At 41.2% G+C, this 17,699-nt stretch overlaps 1 protein-coding gene across 1 annotated transcript; it reads left to right on the forward strand.

Moving 5' to 3' along the window:
* The first annotated feature begins 59 nt into the window (after nucleotides 1-59).
* comtb (catechol-O-methyltransferase b) lies at nucleotides 60-16,702 on the forward strand. The gene is made up of 6 exons (XM_079242393.1): nucleotides 60-198; nucleotides 1,174-1,345; nucleotides 11,348-11,465; nucleotides 11,553-11,746; nucleotides 16,193-16,324; nucleotides 16,407-16,702. Exons 2-6 carry the CDS (start codon nucleotides 1,175-1,177, stop codon nucleotides 16,584-16,586), a joined length of 795 nt encoding a protein of 264 aa, XP_079098519.1. The 5' UTR covers nucleotides 60-198; nucleotide 1,174; the 3' UTR covers nucleotides 16,587-16,702.
* The last annotated feature ends 997 nt before the right edge of the window (nucleotides 16,703-17,699 follow it).

The following is a 17,699-nucleotide window of genomic DNA, read 5'->3' on the forward strand; positions in this document are numbered from 1 at the left end:
TGTTCAGATTAGGGCTGTTGCACATTCCATGCGTGCTCGCATTCAGCACAGCTCGGGTAGGGGGATGGAAGGAAGAGGTGGGAGGAGTTAGGTTCATGTAAACGCGGGCATATGTCCGGCTGGTGGAAAACTCACATTTTCCTCTGGAACCGACGGGAGGTGAGAAGAGGGCCGAGTAAAAACCACCTGCCTACTCGCGTAAGTCGTCTTTCCTCTTACGTTTTAACGAAAGACCCTTTCAGGGAGGACACAAGTTGCTTGTTAATCCTTCTTCTGAGGACTTTGTACTGCAGAAGCAGAACGAGAGCAGAGCTCAGTCTGGATGTGAATGTGTTTGTGCATTTTTCAGAAAACAAAGATTAGAAAATGTTGTGAACTTGGAGTGCAGTGGTTTAACCTCTCATTACAGCCGTCTTCTTGCTGGTTTCACTTCTTTCAAAAGTGAATCTGTGTAATGTTTCCATGCAAAAGCACGACACTTTCTTTTCTGCTGCTTTGATGAGATTTAAAGGTATGTGTGGATTTTTGCAGGCATGCTAAGACAGAGGAGCATGCAAGGGTTGTGGATCTCTTATATGCTCAGAGGAAGCCAAAGTAAAGGTTAAAGTCTCAGCGCTCTGCCTTTGGTGACACAGCTCTTCACCCCCAGCCAGTTGCCATGCAACTCAAACTGCAAATCAAAAGGGATTACCTCAACCACCACTGGTCTTTCACAGTTGCATTATTAGTGCAATGTGGGGTCTTTTCCAGCCCTGCTCTTCGCTGCTTTCCCACAGCAGGAGCTCTTATTTAACATTCAAGATGTGCTTTTCTCCTCTGCCTTTGCTCATTTCCTCTGGATTTTTATCAGCTCTGAATTCGCTGGAACAGGAAAAGTGCTCCACGTGCACCAAGCACTGCGCTGTGACTTAGTTGTTTATTGCAGCTGATATTGACTGATTTCTCACTGCAATATCCTGCTATGGAGTCATGCGTGGGTGCATGTGTTACAGCTGGAAAGCAGGAACAGCTAGAGTATTGTACGCTGCATAGTAAACACCCATCTCATTAGCTCAGTACAAAAGGAGAGGTAGGGTGAGGGGAGCTTTTTGATCTCCCTCATGCAGACATTTCTCTCCATAACACAGCACTACGATCTATCTCTCTGTTCATGCTCTCTGTCTTGGTTTGCAGGATGTGGCTGACTCTTCTCTACAGCTGCACAGGCGGAGCTGCACTCCTGTACGCTCTGTACAGATGGGTGATTCCCAGCATCGTGCAGTATCACGCAGGACTGGCGCTCTTTTGGCACGACAGGGTTGTGGAGCGAATGCTGGACACACTGACCGGGTCCACTCGTCCACAGGTGTGCATTCCCCTCTCTCACTGATAGCTAAGCAGGTGGGATGTTGTAGTGTACATGTGGGAGAGTTTGCATAGAAAAGATCACATTTTGGCCTGTGATCTGAGTGTTATTGACATGAGCGAGCCCCAGGATTGTCTGTTGGAAAAAAGGGAAAATGTGGAAAAAGAAAGCAGAAAAAAAACAGTAAAACATCCAACCTTGAGCTGGATAAGCTGCAACAAATGAGAGCCAAGTCTGGAGCTGCTCGCCAGCCAAGAACTGAGATCTGAGGCTGCGTTTGGCACAGGTTACTAAAGCTGCACAGTCAGAGAGCTGCGCTGGAGAATTCAGATTTATCTCTGAGGGTGCAGATAGCCGGCTCACGCGTCAGCAGCGTAGATAAAACCACAGAGGCATCGAAGGTCACACGGTTGTGCTGCTTGATTATTTGCAGCAACAACTGAATGCAACAAAAGGAAAACAGTCTACAAAGAAAGTCTCAACACAGAAATGATTTATTAGAGATCAAAGGTAGGTCCAAACCTCTGTTTGTAGCCTTTTCCCCAATAACATGCCTGTCACTGGTCAAAGTACATCCACATCCACTTTAACAGGCAGGTTTTACACACTTTCATCTTTCTGGTTGGCCTGTTTCATCAAACTGCAGCTCATCTCAGAAAGCAGCCATCAGAAACTCACACATGCACAGGGGCGGCTCTAGAAGGGGCAGGGTCCAAGCTTGGACCCCCTGTGTCCCCCTCCTGCTGAGGGCAGAGCTGGAGGCATGTGATCATTTTACCTGACTCAAGATTTGGAACCAGACTATTGTAGCCAAATTCTATTATCGATGGTGTGAGGATGGAATAAAGCTCATCATGCCAACTCACCATCAGTCAGAACCTAAAACAAATATAAATGTAAAAAGTAATGTTTCCTATTTTCATACAAAAGCACGTAGGGGTTGTAATAACCATGTTTTATTTAATAAACCACAGCTTAAAATGACTCTATTAATGTAGCAATTCTTTAAAATATATCTCTTATTCTGAAAGCATTAAGCACCAGACAGACAGTGGACCTAAAGAAAGACAGCAAAACAACACAACACATCAAAACTGGGAACAAAACCGACCAAAACCACACATTAGTAAAGAAAGAAAAGTCCACATAACCTTATAAAAGTCTTACACACATTAACATCAGCCTTTTTTTATCCAAGTCAGAGTTTGCTCGCTCGGAAAGTCCGCTTCCTTTGGGGAAATGTGAACGCGTCAAATAAATCCTGATTCGGATTAAAGAGGTCCGGTCCACCAACAAACGCAGGTCTCGGCCTGTTTCAAGTGGACCAAATACAAGTAGTGGACTACAGAATAAAGTCGCTTCCTACATCCTCTGCCTCATCTGGTGTTCATACTGCGTCCATTGTTGCAGTGGATTTCTGCAGTATACTTGCATAAGACACAATAAAAACCCAAAACAGCCATAGTTTTGTCTCCATGTTTAACTCGGAAATGGATGAAACAGAGTTTTCTTCTTCACGCGGGCCTTGTTCTCTCTTATGCTAAATACAAGTACAGCGTCACCTCTGGTGAGAATGGGGATATATTATTGTAAAGGTTTGGCACTGTTGCATCGTGGCCGAAATAAAGGTGCAACACCTCTCAAGTTTCTTAGCTCCTTTATTCTTCTCTCGCGCACATGTTACACACACACGGTTCTTCTCCATGCTGCATCTCTTATTCTACCGTTCTTCTGCGTAACATGGCCTACACAACATAACATAAAGGCAAGGTCGCCCTCTACTGGTGTAGCGTATAAAATACATAACATAACTAAATATACCCAATAATATCCACGATACCACATCTCCCCCACCTTTAAGCAAAAACCTGTCCGGGCTTAGTAAAACACATACTCTTAACAAAGTATAGCATTCATGTTATAATACAAACACAAAATGACTTAGCTCACGACTAAGCAATAAGAATGATGAATAACATTCTAATAAACAAAATCCTTAAGGTGCCCAGGAGCACGTCTCTCTCTCTGAGAACGTCTTAACTCTGGCTCTGGGGGTAAAACTTTCTCTGCCTGAATATCTGCAGCAGGGGGTATCCCTGGCTCTACCTCTAAACTAGAACTCTGTTGTTCTAACATTAGCGGTTTGTACATTTCAGGTAAAGAAGCATCAGACGTAGTGTCTGGATACAACACTCTCTCTCTCTCAACCTTTAGCTCGGGATCAGGTAATCTAGACCTGACCTGATCTACATGCCTTTTCACAACTTGACCAGAACCTACATGAACAGAATAAGATAGAGGTCCTGAACAGTCATGAATAACACCAGGAATCCATTTCGGTCCATAGGAATAGTTCCTGATGAGTACATCATCTCCAGGTGTAAATCCTCTTCCTTTGCTGTGTGTGTCATGATTCACTTTCTGTTTCAGTTGTTTTTGTTGCACTTTGGTCTTGACATCCGGAACCATCAAATCCAACGCTGATCTCAGTCTGCGCGACATCAAGAGTTCTGCAGGTGACAAACCTGTCGTTGCATGAGGTGTGATCCTGTAGCTAAATAAGAATCTTGACAATCTTGTTTGGATTGTCCCATCTTTCATCTTTTTCATCCCCTCTTTAAAGGTTTGAACAGCTCTCTCCGCTAGTCCATTTGATGATGGGTGAAACGGGGCGGATCTAACATGGTTAATGCCATTTTGCTTCATGAACACTTCAAACTCTGCACTTGAGAAGCAAGTCCCATTATCGGACACAAGCATTTTTGGTATTCCAAAAATACTGAAGCTTTGTCTGAGTTTTTCAATAGTGACTTGGGAGGTGCAAGAGTTTGTTGGATACACGTCCAGCCACTTTGAATGAGCATCCACAATCACGAGAAACATTTCTCCAAGGAATGGTCCAGCGTAGTCCACATGAATTCTTGACCATGGTGACTCAGGCCATTCCCACGGGTGTAATGGTGCAGGGGCAGGTGCTTTCTGATGCGCCTGACACTCATGACAAGCCTGAACAGTTCTCTCTACATCATGATCCATGCCTGGCCACCACATGTACGATCTAGCCAGCCCTTTCATTTTAGTCATCCCTGTGTGAGCTTGATGCAATAGTTTGAGCATTCTTTCTCTTCCTCGTGTAGGGATTACTACTCTAGCTCCCCAGAGAACACAGTCATCTCTTACACTTAACTCCATTCTTCTCTGGTAGAAAACCTTGAGGTTTGGATCATGAACTGTAGGCCACCCTTTTAGGAGGTACTCATGTACTTGTGATAAAACAGTATCCTTAGCGGTCCACTGCTTTATTTGATCCGCTTGTATCAATGGCTCATCTAACATGTCCATCATTAGAACTTGCTCAGTCCCCTCCTCCTTCCTCAGTTTAACTGGGACTGGCAATCTGCTCAAAGCGTCAGCGTTTGCGTGATTTTTGCCTGGTCTGTAGACAATGTTATACTCATATGCACTGAGTTTCACAGCCCACCTTTGCACTCTCGGTGATCCCATTTGGGGTATTGGCTTCTTCTCGTTAAACAGATAAATCAACGGCTTGTGATCTGTATAAATCACGAAGTTTCGTCCGTACAAATATTTGTGAAACTTTTCAATCCCAAATATGACCGCAAGTCCTTCTTTATCCAACTGCGAGTATCTTGTCTCGGCAGGTTGTAAAGTACGGGACACAAACCCAATCGGTCTCTCACTTCCATCTTCCATGACGTGAGATAATACTGCACCTACTCCATAAGGTGAAGCATCACACGACAAAACCAATTCTCGGTCCGCTGAGTAATGTACCAAAACATTAGATGTGTTTAGCATGTCTTTTGCGTTTTGGAAGACCTCTTCTCGCTCTTTGGTCCATTTCCATCGAACATCCTGTCTCAAAAGTTCATGCAATGGTGCCAACTTAGTTGCAAGGTTCGGCAGGAACTTGTTGTAATAGTTTAACAGTCCCAAGAACGACTTGAGCTCTGTAACATTCGTTGGGGCAGGGGCCTCCTGGATCGCTTTGACCTTTTCCTGCACTGGGTGTAAACCTTGTGCATCAACTCTGAACCCTAAGTACTCCACTTCATCCTGAAGAAAGGAACACTTGTTTCGTCTGAGACGTAGACCCGCCTCCTTCAGTCTCTTAAGCACAATGTCCAAGTTTCTGAGGTGATCAGCTTGGTTCACTCCACTGACCAAAATGTCATCCAAATACACAGCGACCAGAGGAACTCCACTTAAAAGACTCTCCATCGTCCTTTGAAATATGGCCGGAGCGGAGGCCACACCGAACGGTAGTCTGTTGTAGGTGAATAATCCTCTGTGCGTGTTCACTGTGAGGTATTTCTTGGACTCTTCATCCATGAGTATTTGTTGATAAGCATGACTCATGTCTAACTTGGAAAACTGCTTTCCTTTAGCAAGTGCATTGAACATCTACTCTGGGTATTGGATATTGCTCTAACGATGACACTGTGTTTACTGTTAGTTTGTAATCTCCACACAATCTGACTGTACCCACTGGTTTCAGGATGGGAACTACCGGGGCTGCCCATTCTGAATATTTCACCGGGGTGATGATGTCCTCTTTTAAAAGTCTGTCAATTTCCTCATCCACCTTAGCTCTCATAGCATAAGGAATGGATCTGGGGCGGAAGAAACGTGGAACTGCATTTTCCTTCACGTGAATGGTAGCTTTAGTGCCTTTCAACGTACCCAGTTCTTCCTTGAACACTTCCTCATGTTCACATAGCACTTCTTGTAACGTCACAGTTTCCTCTTTAGTATCTCTTTCAGAGCGAATACTATGTACTTGTCTTGCTTTGTCTCTGTCTTTTATTTCTGTCCAATCCAGTTGAATGTCCTCCAGCCAGCCTCGGCCTAATAAGGTAGGTCCATCTCCTTTTACGACCACTAGGGGCAGCTTGGCTCTTTGCTTACGGTACTTGACCTGGACTTGAGCTGTTCCCACCACTGTCACGGGATGCCCTGTATAAGTCTCTAACTTGATCCTCACTGGTCTGATGGTAGGACTTTTCCCTGATTGCCACATTGTTTTAAATGTTTTCTCACTCATCACGGTAAGACTGCAACCAGTATCAATCTCAAAAGTCACTCTTTTACCATTTATTTTCATACTCTCCGTATATGGCTCAACTTTTCTCAGGTGTCTTTCACTCATGCTCCCTAGCTGGAACTTCATTCTTTGTAATGTGAAAGAATCTTCATCCGAACTCTCCGAGTTACTTTCCTCTTGCTTTTCTTTAACATTATGTGCACGATAGCCTGCACGAGCTTGCTCCTTTTTAACTCCAGGTTTAACATTTCCTGTTCCCTTGGTTTTATTCCGACAAGCTTTGGCAATATGGCCCACTTTTCCACATGCATAACATTTCTCTTGTTTGAACTTACATTCGGATCCCTTGTGTTTTCCTTTGCACCGGTAACACTCTGGAACACTCGTGAACGTGTCTTTGTTCATCTTGAAGCACTTCACTGTTACTCTTGGATTTTGGAGGTCATGTGCATTCTTATTTGCAGTTTCCGCAGCCACGGCAATGGATAAGGCTTTTTCACAGGTTAACTCTGCTTCGGCTAGGAGTCGTCTTTGGATACGGTCGTCATTAATTCCACACACGATCCTATCTCGCAACTTTTGCTCTAGCGTGTTAGCATAATTACAGTCCTGTGCCAGTCTACGCAGTTCAGCTACGTAATCCACAACTGATTCATTTGGCTTCCTACTGCGGGAATCAAACTTGTACCTCTGGACGATTTCACTTGGCTTTGGGTCGAAGTGGTTTTTCAGCAACGATACCAGCCCTGCGTAAGTCTTCTCTTTTGGTTTACTCGGGCTGAGGAGATTCCGTATTAATCTGTAGGTAGATGCGCCGACCACACTGAGGAGTATAGCTCTCTGCTTGTCTCCATTATCAATCTCATTGGCCTCAAAAAACTGATCCATTATTTCACAGTATTCTTCCCAGCTTTGATTTTTAGCATCAAACGCCGCTAGAGTGCCGATGGTCGCCATCTTGTCTGTACCTTACGGTGCTCTTCCCCCTCACCCTTAAGACTTTAGCTCGACAGCCACGTCCTCACTTCGCCTCTACATCCGCCAGTACATCCACGTCGCCATAAACATCCTCGACGCCAAAAACATCCACGTCGGGGATCCCATCCTCGTCGCCAAAAAGATGTTGCATCGTGGCCGAAATAAAGGTGCAACACCTCTCAAGTTTCTTAGCTCCTTTATTCTTCTCTCGCGCACATGTTACACACACGGTTCTTCTCCATGCTGCATCTCTTATTCTACCGTTCTTCTGCGTAACATGGCCTACACAACATAACATAAAGGCAAGGTCGCCCTCTACTGGTGTAGCGTATAAAATACATAACATAACTAAATATACCCAATAATATCCACGATACCACAGGCACGTTTGACCAAAGGCAACGTCAGTCTGAATGGATATCCCCCCCCCCCCCCCCCCCTCCTACAACTGAGCCGAGTCCCCAATCGGACTGATTTTAGCAAACTATTCTGATTTAAATGCACCCTACGTGTAATAGTTCCAAAAACCAACGTTACCGTGAACTCAGAGATGCAAGCACGCACCAGTGGAAGATCAGGCATTATTGAAAACATAAAAGAAGCAGCAGAGGCCAACTGCAGATAAAGAAATACACAGATTCATCTCATGCCAGCATTAATAGTCTCAGAGTAGTTTTTACCTACTCAACTCGATCTACAGCCTATACCAGGACGCCATACGTTCCAGCAGCCCCGACACTCAAAAACTGCGTCACACTGGGCGTGCACGCGTTTAATGGATCACTAATCATGGGCTGCTGGAAGTAACTGGGAAGGAGACAGTGCATCACCGATGGTGCATTCAAACACACCTCCCCAGTGGGAAACCTGACCACTTGCCATAAATGGATCCGTAATCCACTTACACGACTTTGGTCTTATATTCATACCTCTCTCGTGCACGCTTGTAACTACTGGGGGTGAAACAACACATCAATCTGCATCCATATATCCATCACATGTCAATGAGCCAATGACTTTTATCCAACATACAAACATCATTCAAAAATTCCTGCAATGACCATTCATCTAAGACTTTTTGTTTTGAAAATAGTTGTATTTTGGTTCCCCAGACAGGTCATTTTTCGTTTGTCACTAACCTGTCTTTGTTATAAGAATGTTTTTTTTTTTTTAATTTAATTTAAATTAATTTATTTCAATTAATTTAATTACCAGGAATAAAAATGGACATTCTGGTTGTATTTAGTGGTTTCAGCATGAATATTAATGACTGTTCAATTACCTTTTATATTGTTTAATATTGAATTAAATCGTAACAGAAGCTTTTCTGTTGTTTTCAGGTGTATTTTTAACCAAACGATCTGCCGTCTCTCTGGCTGGGAAAGGAGTTTATAGATAATATAATCATGAATTCCTGTAGGTTTGAACAGGATCTGTGCCGTGTGATAATTAAGGTGATCCTGGAGTTTTAGTTTATCCAGATAAATACAGACTACCCTCTTTTGTAACAGTCTCAATAATCTGTAAAATGTTGATTTTCAGCCATTTTCCAGAAGCCAGGCAGGAATTTCCTCCACAGAGATGATCTCACAAGAGTAGAAGATCTCAGACATGATCATTTTATTTTATTGTTTTCTACAAACACCAAGTCTTTTAAACATGATTAAATCTGAAATTCGTCGTATTATTTATTCACCACTTCATCGCCACCTAGTCGTGCACTTTTATCACCATCTGGTGGTGATGAAGAACAAACCCGGTTCCTCCATCATTAAACTGTCCAAACATTTTTAATCCCAAAACAGCAACTTTTCCATTTTAATGATGTCAGTTTGATCTTTGCAATATTTATTTAAAACATTGAAGATTTATTGGATTTTAATGTGTTTTTTTTTTTTTTTTTTTTATTTGGCTGTAAATAGAAGCACTCAGCTACACAACCAGATTTTATGGAAATCCATTCAGTTGTCAAAACCAGTTAAGATATAAATGCAGCACAGGTGTAGAGGAAAGGAAAGGTCAGGTGATCCAACAAATGTCTGGACATGCTGTGTGTGTGTGTGTGTGTAGTATGCAGATGTTTCACAACTCCAGGTTAACTTTTCTTTTCTAAGACATTATTAGACTGATGCTATAAATAACAATTTACCTTTTTTTTCTGAGCGACTGCTTGTGTTGCCTCTACGGAGGAGGATTAAACATCCGCTGCAGCTTTATACAGCGATACACCTGCACGTATCAGAGACAACTTTACATTATTCTGAATGCATTTGCTTCAGCGCGGCTCCCTCATCATGCATGTTTATGTTTATACCTGCTGAGGTGCGAGGTTTTAGTATGAAACTGCTCCCATGTGGACATACTGTACGCTGGTATTAAAGGAAATTCCTTCAGTGTGAAGAACAGAGGAGTTTATAGGCAGCAGGAGGATTTAACAGCAGGAGTTGAACCCTGAGCTCAGTTTAATGGGTCAAAGTACAAAAAGGATTAAAAAAAAAAAAAAAAAAAAAGCAAAATGTTTTTTCTTTCTGGTCATAATGTGTTCATTGTATATTAATGTCTTTATCCAGTCTTTATTTGTTTACCCTGAACTTGCAGCTGCAGCTAAATACAGTTTTAATGTCAGTAAAAGCAGATTACAGCTCAGCTTCATGTTGTTGTTAAACATAAAGTTTGTCTTCTCACCAATTCAGACATTTTATCTGTAATTCTGCTCAAATTCTCTCAAAGCAAAATTTAAAATGACAAAAAATAAATAAATTAGAAACTAACCAGCAGAGGCAGGTACCAGCGAGTCGCACGAGGAACAGCTGATTGTTGCCCACCGGGACCCACATCTGCAGCCGAACGCAGGAGTGTGTTTTATTCATCGTGTTTTACGTTACCATTGTGTTTTATTTCTATCATTTCCATTTTCAATTTGTAGTTGTTAATTTTTATTGTGCTTGGCACATCAGGGCCGCCTCGAAAAAACTGTGAGGGAGGTTTGTGCTGTCATGATGAGGTGAAACACACGTACAGTTATGCTCATATTCATCCCCTTTCATTAAAGAAAAGGCTGAGTTTACAACAGTCACTCAAATAACTGGAGACTTAAAAAAGGAACAAGAACTACAAATTTGCAAAAATATAATTTAGTAATATAAGACACTGTTTTTTCTTTATTTAATTGAGTTGAAGAAAGAAAAAAACAAACAAACAAATGTGTCCTGGACAAATTACAGCAGTTTTCTGTTGAACAGTGGGACAAAATACCTGTCAACAGGTGCAGAAGTCTGACTGAGAGGAACAGAAAACACCTGACTGGAGCGGAAACATAAAAGGATTCTTCAACTAAATATTACTTTATGACTGATGGAATATGTAATAAATTATCTTATTTGTTTGCTTTTTTTAAAAAAAATATTTCTATTGAACCAGAATTAGAAAATGTAGTGATTTTCATTAAAAAAAAAAAAAAAAAGAATTACTATTACTTTAGTCAATTTCAGCTTATTTTACAGGCAGCTGTCCCCCCCCCCCCCCCCCCCCCCCCCCCCCCCCCCCCTTCTTTAATGAAAGGGTATGAATAAATATGAACACAACTGTATTATACTCCATATATTACGACCAGCATCTGCTCAGGACGTGTTTTCTACAGCCTGCTCATGTAAAAAATAAATTAATTAATTTTTTTAACAAGAAAACATTTTTAAATTAATTTTCTTTTGCTCTATTTAAATATAAAAAAAACATCTAATTTTGTATTTTTAGTAAAACTAGGACTGAATGGGGACTTTATCATGACATTCGAGATTTAATTAAAACTATAAAATTATCTGTTGAGCATCAAATCAGGCACATAGCGTATTGATAAACCTTTCAGCTGATATAAAGGAAACAAATTTCCCAGTTTTAACATTGTTTTATACATTAAATTAAACTTTCCTGAAGGAATGCTGTGACTTTCCTCTCTGCAGCGCCTCCTGGCTGCAGTGCAGAAGAACTCCACTAGAGGGAGCCCTCGCGGCGTGGTTGCAGCCATCGACCACTTCTGCAGACAGAAGGAGTGGGCCATGAACGTGGGGGATGAGAAAGGTGTGACTTTGGATAAAACCACTCTGCATGTCTATGTGGAAAAGTTGAGATTTCTTTGGTAAAGTTGTGTTTTTTGGGAGGAAATAGGTTGCATTCTTGACTCTGTGGTGTCTGAGGTGAACCCATCCACTGTGCTGGAGCTGGGAACCTACTGTGCCTACTCCACGGTGCGCATCGCCAGCCTGCTGCCCCCCCACGCCAAGCTCATCACGCTGGAGTTCAACCCTGTCAACGCTGCCATCGCGCGCCAGGTCATCGCGTGGGCAGGGTTAGAGGACAAGGTAAAGCCTGACGTCTGGAGGAAGATGGAGGGATGCAGACAGCTTTAAGTGGAACAAAATAAGTGGTGGTAATAACTTGCTGTCAGTTTGTCCTGCAAATATGGGACAAAAACATGTAGATCTATGAATTGATCTGTAGATTAACAGTTTTATTGCACAGAAATGACCAAAAACAAACACAGCAAGTTCTAAATCAAATCCATATTTGCCAAATTCAAAGTACCATGGAGACACTTTTATGAACTTCAAGCGTCATTGCTGGACATTAAAAATAACACTTAAAAATAAATACATAAACTTAGTGTTCATTAACCCTTTCATGCATGAATTAATAATAAAAACACTGAAACATTTTTCACATTTTTGTAGAAAAAAAAACCACTGACTTGGTTTATTTACAAAAATACCCTCCTCATACATGAATATGCAGAAAAGAGCTTGTAAATAGGTGTCCACTTCAGGGTCACTGTCCATGAAAGGGTTAAAAACATAAAACGTTCTACATTAAGACTTATTTAGCTTATTACCAGACTAATTTAACAGTGTAGTACTACTATTACACTTTTCCTCTGTGAAATATGTTTTTCACAGCATTTGGCCTGGTCCAGCAATATTATCTTATCTTTAATCTAGAAATAATCTTCATAAACTCAGACATACACTTAGTCTGCAGCATCTGACCTTCATTGTCTGGTGTAGTAAATGACTGTTAAGTAGTACTACTGTAGTAAATGACTGTTAAGTAGTACTACTGTAGTAAATGACTGTTAAGTAGTACTACTGTAGTAAATGACTGTTAGTGGTATTACTGTAGTAAATGACTGTTAAGTAGTACTACTGTAGTAAATGACTGCCAGTAGTACTACTGTAGTAAATGACTGTTAAGTAGTACTACTGTAGTAAATGACTGTTAAGTAGTACTACTGTAGTAAATGACTGTTAGTAGTACTACTGTAGTAAATGACTGTTAGTAGTACTACTGTAGTAAATGACTGTTAAGTAGTACTACTGTAGTAAATGACTGTTAAGTAGTACTACTGTAGTAAATGACTGTTAGTGGTATTACTGTAGTAAATGACTGTTAAGTAGTACTACTGTAGTAAATGACTGCCAGTAGTACTACTGTAGTAAATGACTGTTAAGTAGTACTACTGTAGTAAATGACTGTTAGTAGTACTACTGTAGTAAATGACTGTTAGTAGTACTACTGTAGTAAATGACTGTTAGTAGTACTACTGTAGTAAATGACTGTTAAGTAGTACTACTGTAGTAAATGACTGTTAAGTAGTACTACTGTAGTAAATGACTGTTAAGTAGTACTACTGTAGTAAATGACTGCCAGTAGTACTACTGTAGTAAATGACTGTTAAGTAGTACTACTGTAGTAAATGACTGTTAAGTAGTACTACTGTAGTAAATGACTGCCAGTAGTACTACTGTAGTAAATGACTGTTAAGTAGTACTACTGTAGTAAATGACTGTTAAGTAGTACTACTGTAGTAAATGACTTTGTAGTACTACTGTAGTAAATGACTGTTAGTAGTACTACTGTAGTAAATGACTGTTAAGTAGTACTACTGTAGTAAATGACTGTTAGTAGTACTACTGTAGTAAATGACTGTTAAGTAGTACTACTGTAGTAAATGACTGTTAAGTAGTACTACTGTAGTAAATGACTGTTAGTAGTACTACTGTAGTAAATGACTGTTAAGTAGTACTACTGTAGTAAATGACTTTGTAGTACTACTGTAGTAAATGACTGTTAAGTAGTACTACTGTAGTAAATGACTGATAGTAGTACTACTGTAGTAAATGACTGTTAGTAGTACTACTGTAGTAAATGACTGTTAAGTAGTACTACTGTAGTAAATGACTGTTTGTAGTACTACTGTAGTAAATGACTTTGTAGTACTACTGTAGTAAATGACTGTTAAGTAGTACTACTGTAGTAAATGACTGATAGTAGTACTACTGTAGTAAATAACTGTTAAGTAGTACTACTGTAGTAAATGACTTTTAGTAGTACTACGGTAGTAAATGACTGTTAAGTAGTACTACTGTAGTAAATGACTGTTAGTAGTACTACTGTAGTAAACTGTTAGTAGTACTACTATAGTAAATGACTGTTAGTAGTACTACTGTAGTGAATGACTGTTAGTAGTACTACTGTAGTAAATGACTGTTAGTACTACTGTAGTAAATGACTGTTAGTAGTACTACTATAGTAAATGACTGTTAAGTAGTACTACTGTAGTAAATGACTGTTAGTAGTACTACTGTAGTAAATGACTGTTAGTAGTACTACTGTAGTAAATGACTGTTAAGTAGTACTACTGTAGTAAATGACTGTTAAGTAGCACTACTGTAGTAAATGACTGTTAAGTAGTACTACTGTAGTAAATTATTGTTTGTAGTACTACTGTAGTAAATGACTGTTAGTAGTACTACTGTAGTAAATGACTGTTTGTAGTACTACTGTAGTAAATGACTTTGTAGTACTACTGTAGTAAATGACTGTTAAGTAGTACTACTGTAGTAAATGACTGATAGTAGTACTACTGTAGTAAATGGCTGTTAGTAGTACTACTGTAGTAAATGACTGATAGTAGTACTACTGTAGTAAATGGCTGTTAGTAGTACTACTGTAGTAAATGACTTTGTAGTACTACTGTAGTAAATGACTGTTAAGTAGTACTACTGTAGTAAATGACTGATAGTAGTACTACTGTAGTAAATGACTGTTAGTAGTACTACTGTAGTAAATGACTGTTAGTAGTACTACTGTAGTAAATGACTGTTAGTAGTACTACTGTAGAAAATGACTGTTAGTAGTACTACTGTAGTAAATGACTGTTAGGTAGTACTACTGTAGTAAATGACTGTTAGGTAGTACTACTGTAGTAAATGACTGTTAGTAGTACTACTGTAGTAAATGACTGTTAGGTAGTACTACTGTAGTAAATGACTGTTAGGTAGTACTACTGTAGTAAATGACTGTTAGTAGTACTACTGTAGTAAATGACTGTTTGTAGTACTACTGTAGTAAATGACTGTTAGGTAGTACTACTGTAGTAAATGACTGTTAGGTAGTACTACTGTAGTAAATGACTGTTAGTAGTACTACTGTAGTAAATGACTGTTTGTAGTACTACTGTAGTAAATGACTGTTTGTAGTACTACTGTAGTAAATGACTGTTAGGTAGTACTACTGTAGTAAATGACTGTTTGTAGTACTACTGTAGTAAATGACTGTTAGTAGTACTACTGTAGTAAATGACTGTTAGGTAGTACTACTGTCATCACTCAACTCTGGTTCAGTTTGTAAAATTAAAGTCGCGATAGTTATTTTTTTTGTCCGCCTTTTCTCTCATCCAAAGCACGTCCACTTCAATGTAAACACAGAAGTGAGGGAACAACGTGAAGTGCGGCGTGACGTTGTGGGCTACAGCAAACGCTGTGCGTCTAAACTGGTCTTAACAATACATTTCTTTTAAAGCAACTTTTTAAAAATTTATTTATTTTTTATTAAAATCAACAAATATAAGTTGTAATATGTGGTGAAGTCGTAGGAGGGTATACTGATTGCTGAAGAAAGCTGGTAAAAGTCCCGGTTTGCACCATACGCTGTAAAAAATAGTTCCGGTACCATAGACTGTATATAAAGAGATGGGCGGAGCCTCTGTGACGTCACCGTAGGTTTCTGAAGACCTGAATTGAAGCTCGGTGGGCGGTTCCTACCATCACCATCTTGGCAGGGGCATGCGTGTCGTCTGGCCCGGAAAATACATATATGGGCAAAGAGGTGGAGCTGAGAGGGGGGCTGTGAGTGTCATGGTGGATGATTGACATCGGGCGAACTCCGGGCTTTCTGTAGCTAAGAGCTAACCGAGCTAACCTGGAGATAACAGGAGCTAACCAGCTAACGGAGGTAAGCGGGCTAAAGCTATGTCACGTTGTTAACCGGCTAAAAACCGCGGTTGTTCTACGTTCTTCTGACTTGAAGTGGGAGATCGGGTACCTGTCAATCAAAAGGACACGCCCCTAAATAATCTTAATTTCGAGATCAAATTACTTTGAAACGAGCGAGTTAGAAAAAATCCACTCCCCCCACAGTTGTCATGAAGGTAAACCTGACATATTAAACCTAAAATGGATTTTTGTACCAGGCTGTAAACATGTTTAGTTCTGCTGTAAACATGTTTATTCCTGCTGTGAAGTTGGTCTTTTTAACATGGGAGTCTATGGCGATTTGGTCTGTTTTGCAGCCCCTAGTGGATGAAGGGGGAACTGCAGTTTTATGCACTTCCACATAGACTTCACTTTTACCCGCCGGGGGCTCTGTCCATCTTTCTCATACAGTCTATGCCCGGTACGCAAAGGGATAGAATTTAAAACTGCGACCGGCCCACTTAAAGCACTGCTTATAACACTGCTTCCTGTTTCCAGGTCCAGCTGGTTGAAGGAGCATCTGGTGACTGGATACCGAAGATGAAGGATCAGTTTGGGGTGAAAACATTTGATCTGGTCTTCCTGGATCACTGGAAAGATCGCTACCTTCCCGACACAAAGCTGCTGGAGGTGCCCTTGCTTTGCCGAGTTCATGCAGATCAAACTGACTGTCTCTGCTCTGACGCCCTCTTCATTGTTTTAAACCCTGCAGGAATATGGCCTCCTGCGGAAAGGCAGCGTCCTGTTGGCAGACAACGTCATCTGTCCAGGAACTCCTGAGTACCTCGAGTACGTTCGCACGAGCCCTCGCTATAAGAGCCAGTACTTCAAATCCCACCTGGAGTACACCAAAGTGGAGGATGGCTTGGAGAAGTCGGTCTTCTTAGGGTAGCTTTACGCACTAAGTGTCATGTTTTACACAGGTACCAGTCGACTTCAGACCAGCACAGACTCTAAACCAGTTTTTTCTAATGTAACTGAGTGTGTTTACTTGAAATAAAAAGCGAAGAGAAAGAAAAAAGGTGTTCTGAGCTTTAACTTTGACAGAGCAGCTGGTGGAGGTCTGGCTGCTCGCTGCACTGGTTCAGGTGTCTCTGCTGGTCCGGTGCAGGGCAGGAACCAGACCTCGTTCACGCATCTAATTGACAGATGAGCTGCAAAGTGATCTGGGCATCAACTCAAATCAATAGTTAATCTAATCCGGCTGCATTCGCTGTTGCAGAAAACGCTCTGGTATTCTCCACCATTGTGTGTATGTGTGTGTGTGTGTGTGTGTGTGTGTGAATCAAATCGCTGCTCATCTAATCTCTGAAAGTGACGGAGTTCCATCATGCTCGGGTTGGGGGGGGGTTGCATTTGCTTTAGTTCTATGGAAAAAAAAAAAAAGGATGGACTAGTCCACCTCGTGCTTTCTTCACAGACGCCTGCATGATAATCCCAATCTGAGGCCATTAATGCACCGAGGTGGGGGTTCACCAGAGGGAGAGAGAGAGGGAGAGGGAGGGAGTGCTTGGACAGAGATGCACACACATGAACAAGAATGGCAGAGAGAGAGAGCTTTTAAAGGATTTGGCAGCGATTTGCAGAATCTGCCGGCTGTAATGTTGCACTTCTCTCTGCTTCTGGCTGGAAACCATCCTCCAAAGCCTCGAAAGTCCTCCGCTTCGTTCTGCCTCTGAAACCCTCTGCCCTGCTTCTCCACGCCGTTTAGCTGCTTGTAAAGGTGCACAGAAGACTCCCTGAGATGCCGGGGTTTCTTTTCAGAGCCCCGGCTGCAGAGAAGTGGTGACATCTGGGACCATGTCTGCAGGGCTGCATGTGATGCCTGACATCAGGATGGCCAGGTAAGATGAGCCTTTCCCACACCTTGCTGGTTATGATGGTTTTCTCAGATGGGAGAAAGTCTGCAACAGTTGTGGAAGTTATGGATCCACGTTTTAATTTCAACTCATTTAATCGATAAAACGTAGAAAGTTTCACACACGTGAAAAATGTGGGAAGTAAA

This window comes from Telmatherina bonti (assembly GCF_933228915.1).
Source record: "Telmatherina bonti genome assembly, chromosome: 6".
Classification (NCBI taxonomy): Eukaryota; Metazoa; Chordata; class Actinopteri; order Atheriniformes; family Telmatherinidae; genus Telmatherina; species Telmatherina bonti.